The sequence below is a fragment of the Pomacea canaliculata genome, linkage group LG1 (assembly GCF_003073045.1).
Source record: "Pomacea canaliculata isolate SZHN2017 linkage group LG1, ASM307304v1, whole genome shotgun sequence".
NCBI classification, from domain to species: Eukaryota; Metazoa; Mollusca; class Gastropoda; order Architaenioglossa; family Ampullariidae; genus Pomacea; species Pomacea canaliculata.
This window is the reverse complement of record NC_037590.1, coordinates 13,862,689-13,887,077: the sequence shown is the minus strand read 5'-3', so window position 1 is coordinate 13,887,077 and position 24,389 is coordinate 13,862,689. Positions and strand designations below refer to the sequence as shown.

At 40.8% G+C, this 24,389-nt stretch overlaps 3 protein-coding genes and 2 pseudogenes across 4 annotated transcripts; 2 read left to right on the top strand and 3 right to left on the bottom strand.

Annotated features, from left to right (window-relative positions):
• Positions 1–1,614: 1,614 nt before the first annotated feature.
• Positions 1,615–4,111, bottom strand: LOC112573281 (elongator complex protein 6-like). The gene is made up of 2 exons (XM_025253504.1): positions 3,232–4,111; positions 1,615–2,490 (listed from the first exon to the last, which is right to left on the bottom strand). The coding sequence occupies exons 1-2, from the start codon at positions 3,913–3,915 to the stop codon at positions 2,365–2,367; spliced, it is 810 nt and encodes a 269-aa protein (XP_025109289.1). The 5' UTR covers positions 3,916–4,111; the 3' UTR covers positions 1,615–2,364.
• Positions 4,112–4,115: 4 nt separating this feature from the next.
• Positions 4,116–15,007, top strand: LOC112573256 (pre-mRNA-splicing factor CWC22 homolog). 2 transcript variants are annotated; one of them, XM_025253469.1, is made up of 10 exons: positions 4,160–4,200; positions 4,421–4,461; positions 6,247–6,741; positions 7,686–7,812; positions 8,010–8,425; positions 8,723–8,782; positions 9,830–9,956; positions 11,492–11,610; positions 12,139–13,567; positions 13,849–15,007. In XM_025253469.1, exons 3-9 carry the CDS (start codon positions 6,249–6,251, stop codon positions 12,210–12,212), a joined length of 1,416 nt encoding a protein of 471 aa, XP_025109254.1. In that variant the 5' UTR covers positions 4,160–4,200; positions 4,421–4,461; positions 6,247–6,248; the 3' UTR covers positions 12,213–13,567; positions 13,849–15,007. The 2 variants fall into 2 exon arrangements, with proteins under 2 accessions (XP_025109245.1, XP_025109254.1); XM_025253460.1 differs by lacking the exon at positions 4,421–4,461 and having other exon boundaries at positions 4,116–4,200.
• Positions 12,768–13,921, top strand: LOC112563727 (keratin, type I cytoskeletal 9-like). Its single transcript, XM_025238033.1, has 2 exons — positions 12,768–13,567; positions 13,849–13,921. The coding sequence occupies exons 1-2, from the start codon at positions 12,768–12,770 to the stop codon at positions 13,919–13,921; spliced, it is 873 nt and encodes a 290-aa protein (XP_025093818.1).
• Positions 15,008–16,632: 1,625 nt separating the features above from the next.
• On the bottom strand, positions 16,633–18,889 carry LOC112573248 (annotated as a pseudogene).
• Positions 18,890–21,832: 2,943 nt separating this feature from the next.
• On the bottom strand, positions 21,833–24,012 carry LOC112570661 (annotated as a pseudogene).
• Positions 24,013–24,389: the final 377 nt, after the last annotated feature.

Below are 24,389 nucleotides of genomic sequence, written 5' to 3'. Positions count from 1 at the left end.
GCACAACATGGTTATGAGAGCTTTTATTCTTGGTCACACCTGATTGCCAATTTCTTCAACTGTCATAAAGTGCCTATGCTTCAACTACTTTGTCAAACTTTCCATTATATAATTTCTAACATTTAGACACACAACATCTATGATTCAACACAGCTTGCATAAAAATCTGCAAACAACAATTATATTATCAATCATAAAGTGGACAAATTTACCAGAATTATACAAAATGGTGAACAGTTATACAGAGATCATTGCCCAGGTGTTATACTCTAGCATTCTTGCTAAGTACCGGACAAACTGATGCACAGCCTTCCTTGAGAATACAAAAACTGGACAATTTCCACCCATCAACAAGAGACCCATAGCCCAGAAAATCGCAACAAAATGTGCATCACTAGGGACTCGCAGTAACATCCCTTGGTATAGCAAGCCAAGCACATGAGCTGGTTGAATGTAATCTTTGTGCTTTTGAAAGTAGCTGTGAAATTTTGTTCCTTTCTTCACGGGAATATATGTAGATTACAAGCCCTTACATTTGCAAACTAGAACATGATTCCCACAATTTATTGTTATTTAAAATTGATAGGAAGCTTTTTTGGGTTGGATAGAGATAATCTTTTACATTTCTGTATACATACCACCAGGTTCTCCATTTTACTCGCATTCTAGGATTAGCAATGGAATTAATGCTATTGAAGAACGTCTGATAGAGTGTTAGTTAAAATATAGTGATGGTTACCTTATCATGGCAGGGTATTTAAATAGTAATGAAAATATGGTTGTTGGCAATTCACAAGATGCTTTTAGCTCACATAACAATATACACTCTTGGGAAAGCCACCCTATAAACATAAATAGACACTCATAAGACTCTGGTCACTATGAAAAACTTTTGATCAATTTGTGTACAGGCGGTCCTTGGCTGACGACGTTTTGTTCCTATGTCGCGTTGCAAACCTATTTTCGCTGTAAGTGGAGCATACTACATACTGTATGTAAATAACATACTGTAAGCACTTATCCTATCCTAACACAGTAATTATAAAAAAGCACATATAAAATATGTTTAATTCTTCCGCCACACACACAAGACATGAAGTTCGTGTTACGATGAAAAATGGAAATGGACTCAACTAGAAAGAGACACCCAGAACCGGGTCTGATGGCGTGGTGTAGTTGTGGCCCTATGCTCCACTGGGGGTGATTAGGAACAAGTAGACTATCTTTATCCAAATAGTGATATACCAAATGAATACCAAAACAATTGTCAGAACAAAAAAGAAAGAATTTAATGATGCTATGATCCAAAAATTGACACTATTCATGATCAGTATACTTTCTGGGATACTATGAGGAAAATCTCTCTAAAGTTAAATAATAATGAAAATGAGATTCCAGTTGATACTTGGTACCAACACTATAAAATCCTGCCTTGATAAGGAGGTGGATAACCATGAAGTAATAGCAGGATGTAGGGGAAAGATGAACTAGTCTCCTATCTCATCAGCAGCAACATGCACAAACCAAGCTGAGTAAGCTAGCAGCAGAAAATACTGGCTTAAAGGTCAACACAAAGAAGACAAAAGTGATGAGAATCAACAGCAGAACTCCCAATCCAACTTCAAGTGACAGATTCTTCTTTTATTGTATGTATGGTATGGTAGACTGTAAAACATTCATCAATGAATTTAGACCTTCATTACCGAATTGACAAAATTTAGAGTAGGCGTTTCTAGTATTGCGGTTTGCTATTTTCAACACAAACAACACATCCATACAAGACTTAATGTGTCCCTCATGTAAAGTAACAGAAAGATAAAGTACACTTTGTACTACAATGTGAAACTTGCACTTTAGAGGTAGATATTTACATTGGAGATTTTATACTATGCCAAATGTATCAAAACTGAGTGTATTGTTAGCATAAAAAATACCATTAAAAATCTGTCTTTTTGGTTTTTTTTAATACATTTAAAATTAACAAATTTGCCATAAAATGATTGCAAGTCTGGAAATTATGTATGGTTAACGGCAGTTATTTCTACTAGTCAGCTAGTGTGAATGGTTTTTCACAAAGTGTTACAATATATTCATGCATAATTTTTTATTAGTAGAATACGACAAAATTGTATATTTCATATCATGTAATATTGTCATATTTGTTGTTCCCCCTTCCATAGGGCAATGGCCATGGAATAAATAAATCAAATAAAAATTCTTGCTAAGTAAAATTGATTGCATCAGTTCTATGATTAGTCTTGTGTTTTATACACATTTCCCACCTTGGTAAACTTCTTTTCATTAAAATATTTATCTTCGGTTGCATTTACTTTTGCCCAGTTAATGAATATCTGTCTTTCACCATCAAAGAACAGCAGGTGACATTCCCGAAGCAAAGAATTCCACGCTGGTCTCAGATAATTTAAACTGGAGTATCTTTCTCTGATGAGGTCTTGGATGGTTGTACCTGTCATGCCATACAGCAGTTACCTGTGGCCAAAAAAAATTTGCAGAATTTAAGTTTATGCCAGCCATCTAGCATATATAAACAGGAAAAATAAAGTGGCATATGGCTAATAAAGTTAAAAAGCACTTTATATGCAGATGAACTGCATATAGCATATACAGTGAAAAATAGAACTTATATGAACACTTCACATAGTTCTTTAGGTGGTTTTTTTGTTTTTTTACATGACTGGAATAAGCTAAACCTTAAAACTGATACTGGCTGTTATAAAATTCCCATCAAAAAATCAATACTTCTACAGTTTTTAAAATTGTCCCCACCACCATTATACCAAGAGGAAAATTGTTTTGGGTTCCCAATATCAAAATTATATTTAAACTTACTGCACAGAATCAGTCTCATTTAACAGTAATCATAAGCCTTTAGCTAGCTAAAATTAGTATAATTTATCTCATTTATGGGGGAGCCTGCTATACTTTACCTTTAAATTATATCTAATAAACAGCTATTTTCCAGCTTTCTTGTCTACGTCTTCTGAGACAATACCAAGAAAAAAATATATGCTATGCGTTCTGCATGAGTCAATTATTGGTGCTTTTCTTGTGAAGTACTCGGCTTCATTTACTGTACCCAATATACTTTTATTTCCTGGAAACAAAACTGCAGTGCTCATGCAAGTAATGCAATGTGTTTACAGTATTCAACACAATAGACCAAATTCTTTAATGCACATTATTGCTTTACACTTAATCTATTTTGTTTACCTGTCCATGTACATCCTTGCAGTATCCTGTTTCCAAACCTGTCACATTTACACTTATGGAAGAAATATGTGATAGTAGTTTCCATAAGTAAACAGACTCCCTGTCTGATTCTGAATAGGAAGAAAGTATTACTATTGATGGTATCTTGCTTCCTCCGGTTTCTTGGGGTCCTGCTATTTTTATGACACGATCTATGACTTCTGAGATCAAACTGTTGACAAATATCCCAACACTGTCCGATCCAAACCCTAGGCTTACGAGTACAGATACATCGTCTATAATCACAAGTGGTACTGAATTGGAAGTCTCCATAAATCTCGACAAAGTACTCAAAATTTCTTCTCTCAGCTTCCTGAAGACACCTATATTTTTACGACAAGTACTTGAGCAGTCTTCCACGAAAAACGTCTGAAGCAGAACGTCGAGGCCGTCAAGGAAAACAAATTGTATTGCGCTCTGTGCCGTCTGCAAATTTACTCCCAACTTTCTTGAGATTGAATTGTAATGATGAAATTTCTGAACAAAACTCAGTAAACATACACATCTCTTCTCCTTAATCGCGGAAGAAATAATATGGTGAATTAAAAAGCTGCCGTTTGCATTATTTTGCCCTATTGCAATCAACTCGCTTTCCCCAGCACACCCAGTGTCGAAATTTAGAAAAGTGTTCACTTTTGAAGCCATTGTCGAGTGTCTTGCTTTACCAAAAACGAAAATTATTAGTGAATAACTACAGAAATAACCGCTTGATTAATCACGCAAGTTTTCGTGTTATTAACTAGGTCCTTTTTTGATTTGCACGACTAGTTAGAAGCCTACGCTGATATCGGAGCAGCGAGCTGTTCGCAGACTTTCAAATTACCGGAGTCCATGGAGTTATCCCTGACCCACCGGAAGCAACGAAAGTTACAATTCTTGAAAAAGGGTTAAGCGTGGAGTCATCTTCGTTGTGCAAAAATTGGCGAAGTCGTATGTTAATTTTGTGCATTTATCTCGAAAATTCGGTTAACGAAACCGTAATCTAACACTGTTTTATTATATAAGTTTGTTTATATTGCGTTTTGTACAGATTGCTTAATAATTCCTTTCATTTCTTAGCTTATTTTTTAAGTTGACCGGCTCAGTCTATCTCCGCTACCGTCAGAACTTGTTCCAGTAAATCTAAATGGCACGACTGTTTAATTTTCAGCGAAGTTACAACGCACTAGCGCCGTTGATATAAATATAAAGGTTTGATTTTAGGGTTTTGCATTTAAAATGTTATATTTGGAGGGCTTAAGTTTTAAAGAATGCTTAATTTTTGTGTTATGGTCTCTAGTAAGTCATTCATGCTGTTACTAGTGACGAATGCTTCCTGTTTAGCATCGAAAAAGTCGATTTCAGGAAATTGACCTTAATTTAGGCTGCAAGTACCTTGAGATTGTAACTGCAGTATTTGATCAACACCATCAATTTTCAATTCTATGAAATATATTGCTATGTTTTTGTCAAATCATTATTGACATTTTTTTTCTTCTTCCGCTCCTTGCAAAGCTCGTAACAATACAAATATAAAATGTAGCTTTTTGTTAATATTACAGTTTACAGTTCGAAGACCCTCGTTTCCATTTTTTTTAAAAACTAATCAGCTCTTAAGTTCTTAAATGTGGCGATTTCTAGTCAGTATATGCATGTACAAACTTATTAGCAGTGGTCATGCTAACAGTCAAGTGTTGATTTTCCTAGTTGACTTCCTGCCAGAGTTGACCCTTTACTGTCTCTCTCTGGCAGGCCATGCCAATGTTCCTTTTGTTCTTTCAACACATAACTTAGATTACATAATGTCCACTAACATGTCTCTTGATAACCATGTTTCTCACATCTGTCGTTCTCTATACTATGAGCTCCAGAAGATCAGCTTCATTTGCCATACTCTGTCCATCTCAACTACCACAATTTTCATCTGCTCATTTGTTCTGTCTAAACTAGACTACTGCAACTCTCTTCTTGCTGGCTGTCGATAGTACCTCATTGGTAAGCTTCAGAAAGTCCAGAACTCAGCTGCTAGTCTTGTTTTCCAGACTCACAAATCTAAACATGTTACACCACTTTATTCTCTTAATTGGCTACCAGTTAAAGCTAGAATAAACTACAAGCTCCCAACTCTATGCTATGGATTCTTTGAATGCTACTCCCCCATACTACTGAAGCGGTCCGGTGGCGCAACGGTTAGCGCCTGTCACCAATACAGTGAAGGTTGGCTGCCCGGAGTTCATTTCTCATCTCGGGCACGCTGTTCTTTCTCTGCACGTGGCATCTGTTTACAGGGCTGGGTGCCTTGCCGTAATATAGCCTCAGTTGCTGGCACCGCGTAAAACACCAATCCCCCCCCCTCCCCCATACTACTGAAATCTTGTCCACACTCCTGCTCGAAACCCTTGCTCCTCATTAGACTTGCGCATTCTATCCCTCCCTCCCACAGTCACATACGGACAACAGATTTTCTTCCTCTGTGCTGCTAAGCAGTGAAACTCTCTTCCACATCCCATTTGTCACTCTGACTCAAAGACTATATTCAAATGCTCTCAGAAAACATATCTTTTCACAAAGTACTATCACTGAATTACTATTTTTAACTCATTTGCAATACTGTCTGTTCATTCTAACCATCATGTAATGACTTCATCTCACAATGTTTACATTACCTATATACCTTCATTGCTTTATGTTCTACTCTTGTTTATCTTTATGTTGTTCCATGTGCCTATGTATACCTAACTGCCCACTGGCTGTTATCTTTCATTTGTCATTATTGGTCTGTGCAGAGAGTGCGATCTATCTTGGTCATGATGCTGCACGTTATAAATTCTTATTATTATTTGCTTGATGTTACATTATTATTATTGTTGTAGGTTGAGGCAGATTTTGAAAGATCAATATTCATACTGATCAATTTACAACTTTTGCCTTTTTTGGTCATATAAACCAACTGCACTTTTTGTGTTTGTGAAGAATATCATGAATGTTTGTGAGCAGTAATGGCGACAAGAAGAACACGCAGATCAGGAGGAGCAACTGTTTCCCCATTAAAAGGAAATAAAGAAGAGAGTGTAGAACAAGACAAGAATGTTGAACAGTCAACAGCAGAGAATGAGAAAAGTAGTGATGACACGCATGGTCCTGAGGCGACGGAGAGCATTGCTGCAGAGGTGCAGCAGAAGCTAGATGAGGACAAACAGCCCACAGAGGAGGACATGCAGCAGGAGGCATCACAACCAGAAGAAAATGATGCAAAGGAGAATGTATCTGACAATACAGCTGCACAGGAAGAATCTGCTTTAGACGAAGTTAAAGAAGTAGCAGACAATGAAACAAATGGCTCTGGCAAAGAAATCAAAAAGGAAAGTGTTGAGGAAGTCAAAGAGACAAAAGGAAGAAAGAGACCCAGGGAAAAAAAAGAGAGTTTTCGCCCAGAGGAGCCCCACATCGAACTGAAAGACATCCCAGCTATAAATGAAGAAGAAATGAGGCGTATGTACAAGATGAATTTTTGATTAGCATTATTTTATAATGTACAGCAGGGATGCCCAACCTACGGCCCGCTGGCCATATCCGGCCCGCGAAACTTCTGCCCACAGTGCAGGAAATCGGCATGTTAGTAATAAAAAAAACACAAAAAAAACAAAAAACAAAAAAAGGGAAGAAGAAGTATTTATCCCCACGTAGGGGCGTTTCCCAATCTTTTTTTCGAAAGACGAACATTTCGATTCAGTGCTCCGACTTGGTGTCTCTACGATGAGGCCGGACATTCAGAAGTTGGTTTCGGGAAAACAACTTCAAATATCCCACTAATTACTGCATAATTAATGGTAAGTACAACTTGTTTCTAATAAAAAATGGTATCTGCCCTATTTTTTTTAATTTTTTTGTATTTTTGCGGTGAAGTGGCCCGCGACACGGCTGTCCGAAATGGATATGGCCCGCGACACGGCTGTCCGAAATGGATATGTCCCGCAGGCCGAAAAAGGTTGGACATCACTGATGTACAGTATAGCAGCGCAAACTTAAAATGAGTATAAATAAAAATGTTAGCATGGTTTACACAATCGTGCATATTGGTTATGACACACAGATTTGATGTTGAGATTAGGGTTGAACTTCAAAGATCCTGCGGCTTAATTTGACTTAACACAGGAAAGCTCACTCGGTCTGGACAGGTTAATAGCTCTACTGTTTAAAGATCACAGGTCACCAAATCTTGTGTGTCTGGTAATTTTTTTTTTTTTTAAACCATTGTGATTTAGGCATAAAATGACTTTTTAAAAAATCCACAAGGCTGGAAAAATAAGGCATTTCTGGAGTTTTTCCTTCTAAAACAAAGATAAACTAAAAGGAAAAAGTGATTACATACATACACAGAGTGTTGCAATAATGTGTACACCATTTTAGACTAAACAAAGATGATATATTTTCAGGAAAATGGAAGTGGTCTATTCGTGTATTCCCAATCAGTCCAGATGATGCCATGTACAGTGGTCTTTCAGTGATGCCAAAGGTACAAGATTCAATTGTTAACTTCAGCCGAAGGGATCCTGACAAGGGGTATGCATTTATGTTAATTCTTGTGGGTTTTTTGCACAGTGAATGCTTGTGTGTGTGTGTGAGGGGTAATAAGGGGGTTTGCATGTGCATATTATGAGATGTTTTTTAATAAATTGCAACAATTGTAACACTTTAAATATGCCTCAAAGCTAGGAAAGGCTTAATATTGAAGCTTAAATTTCTTCTTCCTTTTGCAGGCAGATGGAGCTGTGCATGCAGAATACTGGAGATGCCATGATGATGATGGTGCGTGTGTTGCGCACACCTTTCACCAGCCGCTTTATTACCATAGAACTTACTAAACGTGCCCAGAGAAGACTTGCAAAGCCCTCATTTTCAGCTGGGAATACAGATTCATCTGGGCCAGGAGAGCAGTCAGGAGTACCTGCAGATGATGAAGAGAATGAGGAGAAAGAGAAATTAGAAGAAGCAAAGGAAGAGGAGGACGATAAGACACTTGAAGAAGAAGATAAGACAAAACCAGCAGAGGAATCTAAGGCAAAGAGCAAAAAGGGCATAGATGAAAAGCTAGAAGCCGATCCAACATTGGCAACAAAAAACATGCGTGGCACACCTAACTACCCTAAAGTATGGCCTGACATTCGTGAACAAGGTGAAAATATGTTGCTTTAGAGTATGTTAGTATTCCCCAACAACCTGAAAAGATAAAGGAGTGACCTTTACCTATACCTTTACGTTTTTTTATGATAAGAAGGTGAGCCTTGTAGATACTGTTAAAAGAGATTGGTCATTTTCACTGAGACAATGGTTATTACTAAATGTTACCTTCATTAAGTATGAGAGCTTTGTTTGAAAAATGTTACTTATATCTTTGTAGACTTGTATACTTAACTAAATCTTTGCAGAGACAGCATATAGGTAAATAAATTTTTGCAAACTTTTGTTTCAGCTCTTTTCATTGTTGATCTGATGCGAGTACAGAAGATCAGATTCATGAAAAAGACCAAAGGTATGATTTTTCATCATAGGTTTTATTTGCAGGTACTGCGATTCCAAATATTTTGTAACTTGTTTGTCAGTAGATGCTGGTTCTGTGCAGAGAGATGAGTAAAAGACTTACTTTTGCCCAAGGAATGGTAGTGAGTATTGGTATGGAAACTCCATCCGTAGACTTGGATTTCATGGTATTATAATGAAAAAAAATGGGAATGCTGCAAGTTTGGTGCTAGTGTAACTTGTGCAAAAGTTAAAATGCATACAGTTATTCCCAGTGCTCAATGTGGTACATTTTCCTGGATATCAGACAGCATAGAGTAAGCATGCTTTGGCTCTTTTGAGTCAAACACTTCAGGTGCTGTTCTGTTATCAGTCATTCCCCATAAACTATGGATTAAAATTTGCATTGTCTTCCAACAACAGCATTGGTGAATTAACCTGCATTTGTCTGTGAACCGTGGTATGGTTTTGACATGCAGACATCATGAACTGATATGTGTTTATCTGACGAGCAGGAATAACATCTGATGATTGCAGTAATGCACATTCAAACAGTAATGCCAGCCTTCCCACAACCTCCTCCAGGTGGAAACAAAGTCTTAGTGACTGACTAACAGAAAGGCAGGCCAGGCAGACAAACTTCAGATGAAAGTGAAGCTCTTTTTGACACCCACCCACACACACAAGAAATAATAAATTGAAAAATGCCTGGTCTTTTTGGCCAAAAATAAGTAATCACAAGTTTTCACAGCAGCATGCTTCTTGAGAAGCCACACCGAAAACATTATTTAATATGCTGGCTGAGTATTTTTGTTTGTGAATGGGAGGATTTGTGGAGTTGGGTGGCAGATGGGATGGTTTGTGGTGGGTAGTGATCCATGCAGCTCATGTGGTGCCTCTCTGTTTGGCAAGAGGCTCATGACTGTAGTGATCAAACTAGTGCAAGGATGCGTCTCTTTTCTATCTCTCTGGCCTGCCTGTACCCTCATCCCTCAAGGCTAAGTCGCCTGGTGTGACTAGGCCGTGGGAGTGGCCTTCAGCGTCAGTCACTTTGTTTCAGGCGAACTAAAAAGGAGGTCTGTGTTTGTGGGCACTATGCCCAAGGGCACTACTGAAGAGCTGTTGAAGGTCATTTTTCCAATGGCCAATGGGATTCTGATGAAAAACACCGATGACTCTGACTGTCGGTGAGTATGCTTTCACTTGCCTGATGATTAGTCAGGCATTATTGCCAGTAGTAGACAGATTTGGGGTGTCCGGGGACAGAGAAGACAGAAGATCTGGGCATTCAACAGATCTGTCATCTCTTGCACACTGCCCTTATTCCTTTATCTTTTAAAAATTAAAAAAAAAATTACCGCAGCAGCAAGCTGTGCAGATTTTTTAAGATATTTTTCTGCTTTGGAGGTGGAAATAAATATAGATGATATGGCGCCCATTTAGGCTTGGTTTGACAGAGTTAAATGAAAACAGAACCTGATATATATTTCATGGTGAACTTGGATGAAAACAACTTAGTACATAGTACAAAGGTCAGAAAAATACTATATATATTATTTATTTGGTAGGTTGTACATAGTAGCCAGAATAAATGCCCTCCCATCCCCCTCTCCCCACAAAAAAAGTAAATTAGAATTTGTATTTCACATCAAAGATGTGAAAATGTTAACATTATGAGATCTTGAGAATGAAGCACCCATTTGTATGGTTTGTTAAAATAACTGGGTTTTATGAGTTTTTATTTTAGCATTTTGTGAGAAATATTACTTTGTATTCGATCTGGACATGACAAATTTTAAAGATATGGAATATTGTGCTGCGCTAGTGTGAAGAGAACTGCACAACCCACTTTCTCATTATAAGCTGCAATCTTACCAAATAAAGCATTAATTATCAAGTAAAAATGATCATCTTATAAGATACCCATGTAATGTTCACAAGTTCACTTTTATGTGAATATCTGAAATTCTTTTGCTTAGCCACAGAAGTTCACATTTACAGCATGCATTAGGGAAATGTACTATCAACTTCACATATGTGGTTTTGTTAATTGCTTTTGGAGATATTGACACATTGGATTCTATTTAATTACTTGCATAAAAGAGGAAGATGTAAGTGGATTGTACAGTGAACTTTTATTCTCCTGTGGGTGGTGCCCAAAATTCAACAATTTGTCAGTTTGACTAAGAAAAAGTTTGTGCTGATGACATTAACTAATTTGTCTTATGTCCGGCTTGCATAAATGCTTTTCTATGCTTTGGCATCATGAGGGCTGTGAAACATTTGTGTAATGTTCATTTGTTTCCGTTGATTAGTATGAAAGGAACAAAAAAATCTACAAAATTCATCATTTTTATGTTATATATCAATCATTTAGATTACATTATTACAGAATACAAATATAATAGATGCTGTGCTTGCCTTAAGATTTTCAATTACCTTGTATTAATCTCTGTATATGTGGTACAAAGGTCTTCTCAGCATTTCATTATTTTTCCATTGTGACATTCATTTTAAAGTCCAGCATTAGTTCTGATTGGAATAAAATCAGTGTTTAGCTAAACAGATTGGATAATCAGTAGAAAAAGTATGCACATTAAAAACTGTTACTTCTGAGTTTTTTAATGCATCACAAAGAAAGGATTTGTATTAGGAAAAAATTAGATATGATGAAAATAAAGTAAAAGTTGTTAAAATGATGAGTTCTGTGTTTTGTCTGCAGGAAAGCATTCATAGAGACTTGCCACAGGTTCAATGCTATTGGTTTTATGCAGTCTTACCCCCTGCTTAGGCTGAATGGAAAGGATTTAAAAATGAACGTAGACTCTTCAGATCTGGAAGGTAAGTTCTTTTTGTGCAAAGATGCAGCTGTCCTGTAATGGTCGTCTCCAACTACTTTGTTAGTGGCACATGACTGATTAATCATTGCAGCCAGATGTGTTAAGTTTCATTTTGTACCTCAAGTTTAGCTCTAACAAATTACAATTTTGACCTTGTATTTCTGACTACGCTTCACTGTCACCCTTAGATAACTTGTTCTACAAACGCATGTATAAAGTTATTTCAGCATTAGCCCATCACTTCACTTTATCACTGCTGTCATCTCAGGACCCTAGTTTTAGTTTCTTTATTTTGTTTTTCATCTGTACGACCCATAAAACTTTATTAAAAGCAGGTTCCCCGTTTTAGCCATTACCAACATCTCGCTTCCTGGAGGTAACTTGTCAAGTGGTTGTGATCGATTAAATGAGGAAAACTTTCACCATGTATGTCATCTATTAACACAAGTAGACTCAGACTATATATGTTTCTAGTTTTAGATTACAATGCTTGCAGTGATCTGGATTTTTTTTCCCCCACTCATTTCAGCTTTAGCACAATTAGAGAAGGAGGATACAGCAGAGAAGCATCAGGAAGGTGATGGAGCATATGGAAGGAAATGAGGCAAAAGAAGGTGATGGAGAAAGTTCAGAAAAAGGTGAAAGCAAGAAGAAAAACGAAAAATACAAGAAAGAAGAAGAAGAAAGGAAACGTAAGCAACTAGCAAACAAGAGTAAGAAGAAGCGCAAGCGAGACTATTTGGATACTATGCAACGAGAGTGGAACTCTTTAACTGCACACGGAGGACCTGGCCGACAGGGAGAGATGAGGGGCCCATCTATGCATGCCTCTATGGCAAGAGGTGGTATGGGAGGTTTAAATAGCCCTGAGAGAATGAGGCCTGTTGGCCACTTAATGAGTGCAGCACCTGGTTTGCTGGGCACTGCTCCTGTTGTCCCGATGGTGGGCCAAATGGAGGGAAAGATTGCTCACTTGATGCGTCTCCAGAATCAGCTAGAGATGACCATTCAAAACCAGATGAGCTACATTGAGCGTGCAGAAACCATGCGTATGTTTGATCAGCCTGTAGGTGTGGGTGGGTATGGAGGGAGTGGAAGCAGAGATTTTCCTGGAGGTAGTGAATTTGGTATCGGGGGGTAAGAGAATATGGAGGTCGTATGGGTGGAGGTGGTGGTAGCAGCAGTGCAGGTAGACATGGAGGTAGTGGCTTTGGGGGTGGAAAAGGGAGTGGCCATTTAACAAATACAAGCAGAGACCGTCAGCGGTCAGGGGGCAACAGAAACAAGCGTGTTGTCGAATCCAGTGGGAGTCGAAGAGGCAGTGGTGGTGGGGGAGGAGGTTCTAAGAGCAGATTCAGCAGTGGTGGAAGTCCAATCTCTAGCCTTGTTACAAGCAATCCAAGCAAGAGATTCCGCAGGGACAGCTCAGGTGACAGGTTTGGAATGAGAGGTAAAGACAACAGCAGAAGCAGTCTGTCGGGAGGTGGGGGCTTTAGCAGCAGTAACTTTGGTGGGAGTAGCTTCAGTAGTGGGGGCAGAAGCTTTGACAGGAGCCAGCAGTCAGACTTGAGCAAAAGTAGTTTCACTAGTGGGGGATTTGGCATGGGCAGTGGTTCTAAACAGGATGGAGGAAAGTTTGGTGGCAGTTCTAGTTGGGGAAGTGGCTATGGTGGAGCAAATGATCTTGTTAGTTCTAGTGGATATGGCTCAAGTGGAACTATGGTTGGAGGAGGCAGCTATGGTGTTGGAAGCAGCTATGGAAGTGGAGGAGGCACCTATGGAAATGGAGGAGGCAGCTACGGAAGTGGAGGAGGCAGCTACGGAAGTGGAGGGAACTATGGAAATAGCAGCTTGGGTGGATATGGAGATAGTAATTTTGGGAGTGCTGGCAGTGCTGGAGGCTCAAATTATGGCATGGACACCTTTGGTGGAGGACGATCCTGGAATACATCCTACAGGTAAAAATGTGCTGTCCGTGTACTGTTTGAATTACACCTTTAATAATGATGCTAATAATTCTTAAATTGTGCCAGGCTTTAGCCATTGAGCACACAACACATCAACATTAGCAATAGTTTTCTTGTGATAGAGTCTTGTATGATGATGCACCATATTGGCAAGCACTGAATGCCAAAGCTGACACTTTTAGTCATTTTCATCTAATGAGTTAAAATTATCTGTAAAATCAGAACTTAAAATTATGATGATAATGCGTTTGCCTGGCTCTTTGAAATTGCAGTCAAAGTCAAAGTGGCAGTGGTAACTCCTACAGCAACACTGGTGGCTATGGTGATGTTTACCACCGATATTGAGATATTCGCAGAAAGTGTCGATTCTTGTTCTGCAGAAATCGCAGGTGTGAACTTTCTCAGTCATCATTTGTTTTGGATAGAGTTTTCTGGAAAGAAATGTCTTTTTTTTTTTTCTCTCTGCACACCCCTCTTCTCTTTCACAACCATAGGGTGGAATAAAAGTGCTTAGCATAACAGAAGACAGAACTTTACTAAAATAGACTACATATTACATACTTTTTGTTTTTGTGTTTTGCGTACCACAGTATCTTTTTAAAATGTGATTCAAAGACAGTTTTTAGAATTGCAGATTTGTAGTGATGCACTTTTGAAGCCAACATGTCTGTAAACATGTATTTGTATTCTGCACTAATTGTTTTATTTTCTTTTTATAGAGTACAACTTTTGTTCTATTGAAAGGGCAGCAAATAATCATGAGAAAATATGATGCAATGTTGCAAGTGTTAGTTGTGTGATTGGTAACAAACTGGCTTTTGGGGTGTAGATTATCAATTGCAAGACAAGAACAAATTTAAAAAATAAGGATGGTATGTGAAATAGAAATCAGTTTTTTATTTTGAGTGTGACTAGTGGCATAAGTACTATCTGCTCTTAAATGAGAGTGGATTTTAGTTTGCAGCAAATTTTAAAACCAGACAAATCATAAAAGAGTGCTTCTATGACCTAAACCAATGTTTCACTAAGGAGTATTTGCCTTTGTTTATTATGCTAGATTTTCATTGACAAATGTTTTGAGAACAATGATTGTCCTTATTTGGCTTTTTTGTCATGAAAAAGCTCTACTTGTTCAGGTTAAATCCACTCACTTGTTTTGCCTGTGCCGTTGTGAACTCTCAGCTTCCGAACTTTTGTTACTGTATGCAACCTTTTTTCAAATGATGTTAACAAGTACCATTTGTAGATTGGCTCATTTACATTTAATGCAGTATAGTGCAACACGTGATAGGCAGAATTGTTCATGACAATTGTAAGTTTTAGCATGAAAGATAGCTATTTCAGTTTATCATGTGTTTTTATTGTAACTTTTCTCAGTTTTGATATGCATTGTTTACATGTCCCAAATGAAAATAAAAATGTTTACCAGTATTTTTGTGATTGGGATGATGTGTACACACACAACTAGCATGTCTTGGCTGAGAGATGTGGCAGATTATAGCTGACATTCTGGAGGCACAGTAAAAGTAGACGCAAGCTTTTACTTTATTACTAAAATTTTGTTTCGTAGTTTTAGCAATTTTCTTTATTTACCTATTTCATCTTTCTTAAAATTCTTGCATCAGAAAGATTTTGTTAAATAGTTCTGGTGAAAATTATTTTTTTTTTAATCATGATTTGTGTACTCCCAGTGTAAAATTAAGAGTTAATGATTTAATACTATGAATCTATCATCTTCACGGTAGAGCTCTGGTAACCTTAGCATCAACCAAGTATTTGTTCAAATTTTATTGTGTCTTTAAGTAAAGATGCTATTCAAAATTGGGTAGTATTTTTTTTACATTTAGGTAAAGAAATATAATTCATAGCAAGAGAAGAGATGTACCAGTAGCTGTAAAGGCTTTATCACTGTTTAAAAGGGAAAGTCACCTTACCATCTGCACCACTACTTCACATTTCAGTCAAGAACGAACTCAGTAATATAAGCAAGAAGATACTGGTGCTTGCCATGCTAGAAGAAAAACATTCCCAAGAACCATGGACATGGGTCAGTGATGGACGCCAACCAAAATAAAGGAGATGGGATATATATATATACAGTACCATCAAAACACAGGTAGATAATAGCTATACCAATGGGCGCTTACTTCACCAGTTACAGAGCCACAGTTGAAGCCCCGATTTGTGCAGTTAACAGTATCAGTAGCAAAATAAGCACAGAAAAGCAAGTGGTGTTTCTAACAAAAGTTCTGTCTTTCCTATAAGTTGCTCACAATAACTACCTTCCCAGACAGCAGCACTGAGAAATACCTTAAATCAGTAATGTAGTGAATACCCTCAAGCCCTGTGGTAACAAGCAAGCTGATTGAATGGCAAGATTAGGAGATGAAGACCATCATCAAGGCTTCGATCAGACCACTCAAACCATCAGACAGCTACCACCACCTGTCTAGATCAGACCAGGTGATAATTTTCCACCACAACAGGCTAAAGCACCACTTTTACCATTAGCTACTTCTGATGTCCTCCCCAATGCAGAGATGCAGAACCAAAGCACATCGTACAAGAGTGTAGGTTCCTCCAAGAACCGGGGTGAATGTCTGGCCATCACTGATACCCCCTTGGCTCAAACCTGTATAGACCTGTGGATACTTTGCAGATGACTGCCAGTTTTATCTTGAAAGCTGGCCTCCAAGTGAGGCAAATAGGCAAAGGAGAACAACTGTTTAAAATGGAGATAATACTATCAAGTGTAAAATGTAATGAAGACTATCATTATTTATGCTGCAGTTCCGCTGCACTAATATTTTATAAGAGGGATCTCAGTTTCCCAATCTGTCCACCTGCCCAGGTCCACCACTAGACAGTGTCATGCACCTTGATTAGATGATGGACCAGATTGGCCAGTGTCATAGGCAAACACTCTTTCCAGCATTGCATTTTGTTTGTGGTAATTTGTATCGTAAATTTTTATTGTAATCAGGGTCAATGCATTTTAAAAGCTGTTACACGTCCAAAGAACTCGCCATCACACACACAATTAGAAAAAGATATAGTACTGATCATTTTGATTTTATTGTCTCTTTGTAAACAGTTTAAATGTCACAATGAAGATAAGTTAACATTTCTACATTAAAGGACAAGAGAACACTTTTCACAAAATGATTTAAGCAAGAAAACTACCAGCAGCTTTCAGAGCTTTAATACTGTTTTGAATGCCAACATAATACCATTAATCAGTCAGTATATAAACAATGCACTATTACTTTAAATAGTTTCAATAGTTGTCTTTTTTTTTTTATAAGAGGGATCTCAGTTCATCAATCAGTCCACCTCCTCCACAGTAGGTCCACCAGTAGACGGTGGCGTGCGACCTTGATTAAATGATGGACCAGACTGGCCAGTGCCATGGAGCTTAGTCATGATGGGAGAACACACTTTCTGCACTTCTTTTTGTTTGTGCTCGAACTCTTCCGTTTCTGCTAGGGTGTTGTTATCCAGCCACGACACAGCTTCATCACATGCTGTGTTGACGGTGTCTTTGTCGGCGCTACTCAGTTTGTCACCCGCCTCACTGACGGCCTGGCGCACGCTGAAGACGTACGACTCCAGTCGGTTGCGCGCCTCCACCCGCTTCCGCTGCTTCTCGTCCTCCTCCCGGAATCGCTCGGCGTCGTTCACCATGCGGTCGATGTCCTCCTTGCTCAGACGCCCTTTGTCGTTCTTGATGATGATGTTGGAAGACTTGCCCGTGCTCTTGTCCTGGGCTGTGACGGTCATGATGCCATTGGCGTCAATGTCAAAGGTCACCTCGATCTGAGGAACACCTCGAGGGGAGGGAGGGATGCCCGTCAGTTCGAAGCGACCCAGCAGGTTGTTGTCTTTTGTCAAGGCGCGCTCACCTTCGTACACCTGGATGGTGACGGCCGGCTGGTTGTCGGCGTAGGTGGTGAAGATCTGCGATGTCTTGTTTGGAATTGTAGTGTTGCGCTCCACCAGCTTGGTCATGACGCCGCCAGCCGTCTCGATGCCAAGCGACAAGGGCGCCACGTCCACCAGCAGCACATCGCGGATGGAGTCGCTCGTGTCGCCACTCAACACCGCCGCCTGCACGGCCGCTCCATATGCAACAGCCTCGTCGGGATGAATGGATTTGTTCAGTTCTTTGCCGCCCATGAACTCTGACAGCATCTTCTGAATGCGCGGAATACGCGTGGAGCCGCCCACCAGCACCACTTCGTGGATCTGTCGTTTGTCCAGCTTGGCATCACGCAGTGCCTGCTCCACTGGCTCCAGGGTCTTACGGAACAGGTCGCCACACAGTTCTTCAAAGCGTGCGCGGTGATGCGCGTATAGAAGTCGATTCCCTCGTACAAAGAGTCGATCTCTATGCTGGCCTCGGCACTGCTCGACAGTGTACGCTTAGCGCGCTCGCACGCTGTCAGCAACCTTCTAATTGCACGTGCGTTCTTGCTGATGTCCTTCTTGTACTTGCGCTGAAACTCTTGGCACAAATGCTGCACCATGCGGCCGTCAAAGTCTTCGCCACCCAGATGCGTGTCTCCTGCTGTGGATTTTACCTCGAACATCGAGCCCTCGCTGATCTGCAGGATGGACACGTCGAAGGTGCCGCCACCCAGGTCGAAAATGAGAACGTTCTTTTCTCCTTTCGCGTTCTTATCCAGTCCGTAGGCCAGCGCGGCGGCTGTGGGTTCATTGATGATGCGCAAGACGTTCAGGCCGGCGATGTTTCCTGCATCTTTCGTGGCTTGTCGCTGGGAGTCGTTGAAGTAGGCAGGCACGGTGATGACAGCATCCTTGACACGCTGACCCAGATACGCCTCGGCCGTCTCTTTCATCTTGACCAACACCATGGAGCTGATCTCTTCTGGTGCAAACTTCTTGGTCTCGCCCTTGTATTGCACCTGTATCTTGGGTTTGCCGCAGTCGTTGACCACCTTGAAGGGCCAATGCTTCATGTCCGCCTGCACGCTGCTGTCGTCAAACCGCCTGCCGATCAGTCGCTTGGCGTCAAAGACTGTGTTTTCGGGGTTCATGGCTGCCTGGTTTTTCGCAGCATCTCCCACCAGCCTCTCCGTGTCGGTGAAGGCCACATAGCTGGGAGTAGTTCTCTGGCCCTGATCGTTGGCGATGATCTCTACCTGTCCATGTCGGAACACGCCTACACACGAGTAGGTGGTGCCGAGATCGATGCCGATTGCCGGTGCTTTCGCCATTCCGTTTCACAGTATCCTCAAAGTGTATATCTGACTGCTCACAGTTGAAAGACAACGAGTGTATGCTTTAATATGCTTTCTTTTTTCTCAATGTTATTGTAGCACTGAGTTCTTGCCTTGTTCATCTCCCGCCAGCCTCAATTCTTTTATACCCTGATGCGCTAGCAGACGAACTTTCTGGCCTCTTCGCGAGCGTCACGCGCTGTTCGCGGTTTTGATTGGCTCGTCAAGCGCTGGTCAAGGTCGTAGCTCTCATTCCCGATAGAAAAAGAAAGGTCTAGTATGTTCGAGAACGATGATGTTTGTTTATTTTATATTTTGGCAAACTTTCCTTGAGTAATGAAGACACAAATTAAAAGTTTAAAATTCATGGACCTTATCACGTTAGACTGTTGTTTATTTGTGTTGTTTGTAAGGTAACATCGAGAAGTGTTCAGTAAGTTCACTGTCGTCGTACGTGTGTTGATGGTTGTGTTGTAAACACGTGCTTTATTACTGTTTACTACCCATAAAATTCTAGATATTTTAGACTAACCACTTAAAATCGTTGGCTTTTCAAGACTCTCGCACATCGCAACACTTGTAGATGCAGAAAAAAAGTACACACCAGAGTACTTGTGTTAATATTATTTTTATTCGTGATGTAAAGAAACTGTTTTTAATATCATATTTTATGCAGTCATGTCACAAACATTTGATAATCATTGATGGCAAAATATCCCATTTTGAGTAAAGCTTATACGTGTGTTACACGATGATACCATAATTGACCTAAACTCAATTATGTTTCCAGCCCTCGACGCAATTTTCAGACCGCTTGACAACTTTATTTACGAGATTTCGATCACTCTTACGTGATTTGTATACATGTTTCTATGTGATGGAAAAAAAATGGCTTCACAAATCATAACAATTACTCTATTAATTACTATGTCATAAATAATCAAAGGCAGTTACATAGTAAAATAATACATTTTCAAAGGGCTTTCAGAAAATGTGTTATTAAATGCAACAGATCGAGATGCTATTTTATTGTCAGCTATGATAATAATGCAGCAATACTATTTGTTCAGATGTTTTAGTATTGGTGGAAGAGATGTCTTTTCATGACTGAATCACTTATTTCGTCTTATTGAAGTATGTGTAAGGAGTTCTAATATTGAATAGCTGATGAGTAGGTGACCATTTTTTTTTTTTTTTTTTTGTCTAGGTGTCAGTACGCATAGAAATCAGCTAAAACTGAAACCCTACGAGAATGTACAGATTTTAACTTTTTTTTATTACTTTCAATCGAATTTAGGATGTGGGTGACGCTGCAATGTCATGTGCTTTTTGCCATTCACAAAAAAAGGGAAACAATATTTACCAAACCAAAAAAGCTCATAGCATAATGGATTTTTGTATAGTTTAACTGCAAAGGAGAATGAAATCATTGATAGCTTGTGTGAAGCAAGACCTGATGTGAAAAGGTGCTAATTGCTAATTAAGGTGATTTATATATTTGATCTTCTAAAAGAAACTTTACACACACTGAACTAGTGAAGTTTCTCATCACTTTGAATTATCAGGTGCCTTTTTAGGTAGGTTGAGCGCTAAAAAGCAGCTTTACACATTTCTTGAATGAGTTTTTTCCCAGTTATTGAATTGAGTTGCTCGACTGGCAAGTCAATCAGCTCATCATCTCGCTATCCGACATGATACAAGAAATCGATTCACATCAGAAGTGACGTCTCCAGATCAACAGGACGAAGCTTGAGAGCTCCCATGATGCAACTCAGGGTGAGCTGTGGGTAGGTTCCAAAGGGGGCAGTACATTCGGCGCGACGAGCGGCAGCTGCAATGAGGTGCGAGAACTTTTTCAAAATTTTGGGAATCCAAACAGGTACCGTCCTACAAAAAGCGAAGAAAGTAGCAGCGCTGAACATTCCACAACCATAACAACTATTTCCATAGATACCGTGAGCATCTATAGCAGTGGTTCTCAAAGTATTTCGGACCGCGGACCACTTTACTTAAGTAAAAAATATGGGGGACCACCAAGTCCTAAAAATCATGAATTTCAAATTTAAATTGCCGCATTTGTTTCATTACAATTCAAAACTAAATGTACTTCTGTGACAGTAGTAATAAGATGACATAAAACTACGTATACCTCGTTCTTTGTAATTAAAATGTTAATGCGAGGAATGCATCACTTTAAACATCACTTTGCTGACATGTGACGACTGTCAGCCGCGTACCACCTGACCACTTTGAGAAACACTGATCGTTAATCTTTCAAAGTGATGACATTCAGCCCACACCCAGCCTCTTCACAGGCACAAGGGCCTCGGATTTCGTGGGCTTGCAGTCAACATTTTCCGCCAGTGCCAGCGACTCTGAAAATCTTGATCCTTTCGAACACAACAGCTCACCTACAGCAGAATCTACTGTCAATCACTTTGACTTCAGTTCTGGAAGTGTATGTGTGTATTAAATGTCTGTGTGAGTATGTATACCTGCCCTTGTGAGAAAGAAAAATTTCTATCTTGGGTATCCTCGACAGACAATAAAGTCTGATTTGATTTGATTGAGAAATCATTTTTCAACGGCAGACCTCCCCTTAACCACATCAACGCCTTTCAAAGACACGTCAACTCACATCCCTAACGAGCTGTTTTCGTCTCTTGGATTAGCTACTACACCAGTCATGCCATTCCCTAGTGGTTTTGTTCCCAGTGTCATGGAGCTTAGTCATGGGCGAACACAGTTTCCTGCTTTAGCTTTTGTTTGCGGTAATTTGTACCATAAATTTTTATTGTAATCAGGGTCAATGCATTTCAAAAGCTGTTACACATTACCAAAGAACTCGCTATCACACACACAATTAGAAAAAAAGATATAGTACTCTTTATTTTGATTTTATTGTCTCTTTGTAAACAGTTTAAATGTCACAATGAAGATAAGTTAACATTTCTACATTAAAGGACAAGAGATCACACTATTCACAAAATGATTTATATAGCCAGAAAACTACCAGCAGCTTTCAGAGCTTTAATACTGTTTTAAATGCCAACATAATACCATTAATCAGTCAGGTATAAAACAATGCACTATTACTTTAAATAGTTTCAATAGTTGTCTTTTTTTTATAAGAGGGATCTCAGTTCATCAATCAGTCCACCTCCTCCACAGTAGGTCCACCAGTAGACGGTGGCGTGCGACCTTGATTAAATGATGGACCAGACTGGCCAGTGCCATGGAGCTTAGTCATGATGGGAGAACACACTTTCTGCACTTCCTTTTGTTTGTGCTCGAACTCTTCCGTTTCTGCTAGGGTGTTGTTATCCAGCCACGACACAGCTTCATCACATGCTGTGTTGACGGTGTCTTTGTCGGCGCTACTCAGTTTGTCACCCGCCTCACTGACGGCCTGGCGCACGCTGAAGACGTACGACTCCAGTCGGTTGCGCGCCTCCACCCGCTTCCGCTGCTTCTCGTCCTCCTCCCGGAATCGCTCGGCGTCGTTCACCATGCGGTCGATGTCTTCCTTGCTCAGACGCCCTTTGTCGTTCTTGATGATGATGTTGGAAGACTTGCCCGTGCTCTTGTCCTGGGCTGTGACGGTCATGATGCCGTTGGCGTCAATGTCAAAGGTCACCTCGATCTGAGGAACACCTCGAGGGGCGGGTGGGATGCCCGTCAGTTCGAAGCGACCCAGCAGGTTGTTGTCTTTTGTCAAGGCGCGCTCACCTTCGTACACCTGGATGGTGACAGCCGGCTGGTTGTCGGCGTAGGTGGTGAAGATCTGCGATGTCTTGTTTGGAATTGTAGTGTTGCGCTCCACCAGCTTGGTCATGACGCCGCCAGCCGTCTCGATGCCAAGCGACAAGGGCGCCACGTCCACCAGCAGCACATCGCGGATGGAGTCGCTCGTGTCGCCACTCAACACCGCCGCCTGCACGGCCGCTCCGTATGCAACAGCCTCGTCGGGATGAATGGATTTGTTCAGCTCTTTGCCACCCATGAACTCCGACAGCATCTTCTGAATGCGTGGAATACGCGTGGAGCCGCCCACCAGCACCACTTCGTGGATCTGTCGTTTGTCCAGCTTGGCATCGCGCAGTGCCTGCTCCACTGGCTCCAGGGTCTTACGGAACAGGTCGCCACACAGTTCTTCAAAGCGTGCGCGGGTGATGCGCGTATAGAAGTCGATTCCCTCGTACAAGGAGTCGATCTCTATGCTGGCCTCGGCACTGCTCGACAGCGTACGCTTAGCGCGCTCGCACGCCGTCAGCAACCTTCTAATTGCACGTGCGTTCTTGCTGATGTCCTTCTTGTATTTGCGCTGAAACTCTGCACAAATGCTGCACCATGCGGCCATCAAAGTCTTCGCCACCCAGATGCGTGTCTCCTGCTGTGGATTTCACTTCGAAAAGCGAACCCTCGCTGATCTGCAGGACGGACACGTCGAAGGTGCCGCCACCCAGGTCGAAAATGAGAACGTTCTTTTCTCCTTTCGCGTTCTTATCCAGTCCGTAGGCCAGCGCGGCGGCTGTGGGTTCATTGATGATGCGCAAGACGTTCAGGCCGGCGATGTTTCCTGCATCTTTCGTGGCCTGTCGCTGGGAGTCGTTGAAGTAGGCAGGCACGGTGATGACAGCATCCTTGACACGCTGACCCAGATACGCCTCGGCCGTCTCTTTCATCTTGACCAACACCATGGAGCTGATCTCTTCTGGTGCAAACGTCTTGGTCTCGCCCTTGTATTGCACCTGTATCTTGGGTTTGCCGCCGTCGTTGACCACCTTGAAGGGCCAATGCTTCATGTCCGCCTGCACGCTGCTGTCGTCAAACCGCCTGCCGATCAGTCGCTTGGCGTCAAAGACTGTGTTTTCGGGGTTCATGGCTGCCTGGTTTTTCGCCGCATCTCCCACCAGCCTCTCCGTGTCGGTGAAGGCCACATAGCTGGGAGTAGTTCTCTGGCCCTGATCGTTGGCGATGATCTCTACCTGTCCGTGTCGGAACACGCCTACACACGAGTAGGTGGTGCCGAGATCGATGCCGATTGCCGGTGCTTTCGCCATTCCGTTTCACAGTATCCTCAAAGTGTATATCTGACTGCTCACAGTTGAAAGACAACGAGAGTGTATGCTTTAATATGCTTTCTTTTTTCTCAATGTTATTGTAGCACTGAGTTCTTGCCTTGTTCATCTCCCGCCAGCCTCAATTCTTTTATACCCTGATGCGCTAGCAGACGAACTTTCTGGCCTCTTCTACATTCGCGTGCGTCACGCGCTGTTCGCGCTTTTGATTGGCTCGTCAAGCGCAGGTCAAGGTCGTAGCTCTCGTTCCCGATAGAAAAAGAAAGGTCTAGTATGTTCGAGAACGATGATGTTTGTTTATTTTACATTTTGGCAAACTTTCCTTTAGTAATGCAGACACAAATTAAAAGTTTAAAATTCATGGACCTTATCGCGTTAGACTGTTGTTTATTTTGTTGTTTGTAAGGTAACATCGAGAAGTGTTCAGTAAGTTCACTGTCGTCGTACGTGTGTTGATGGTTGTGTTGTAAACACGTGCTTTATTACTGTTTA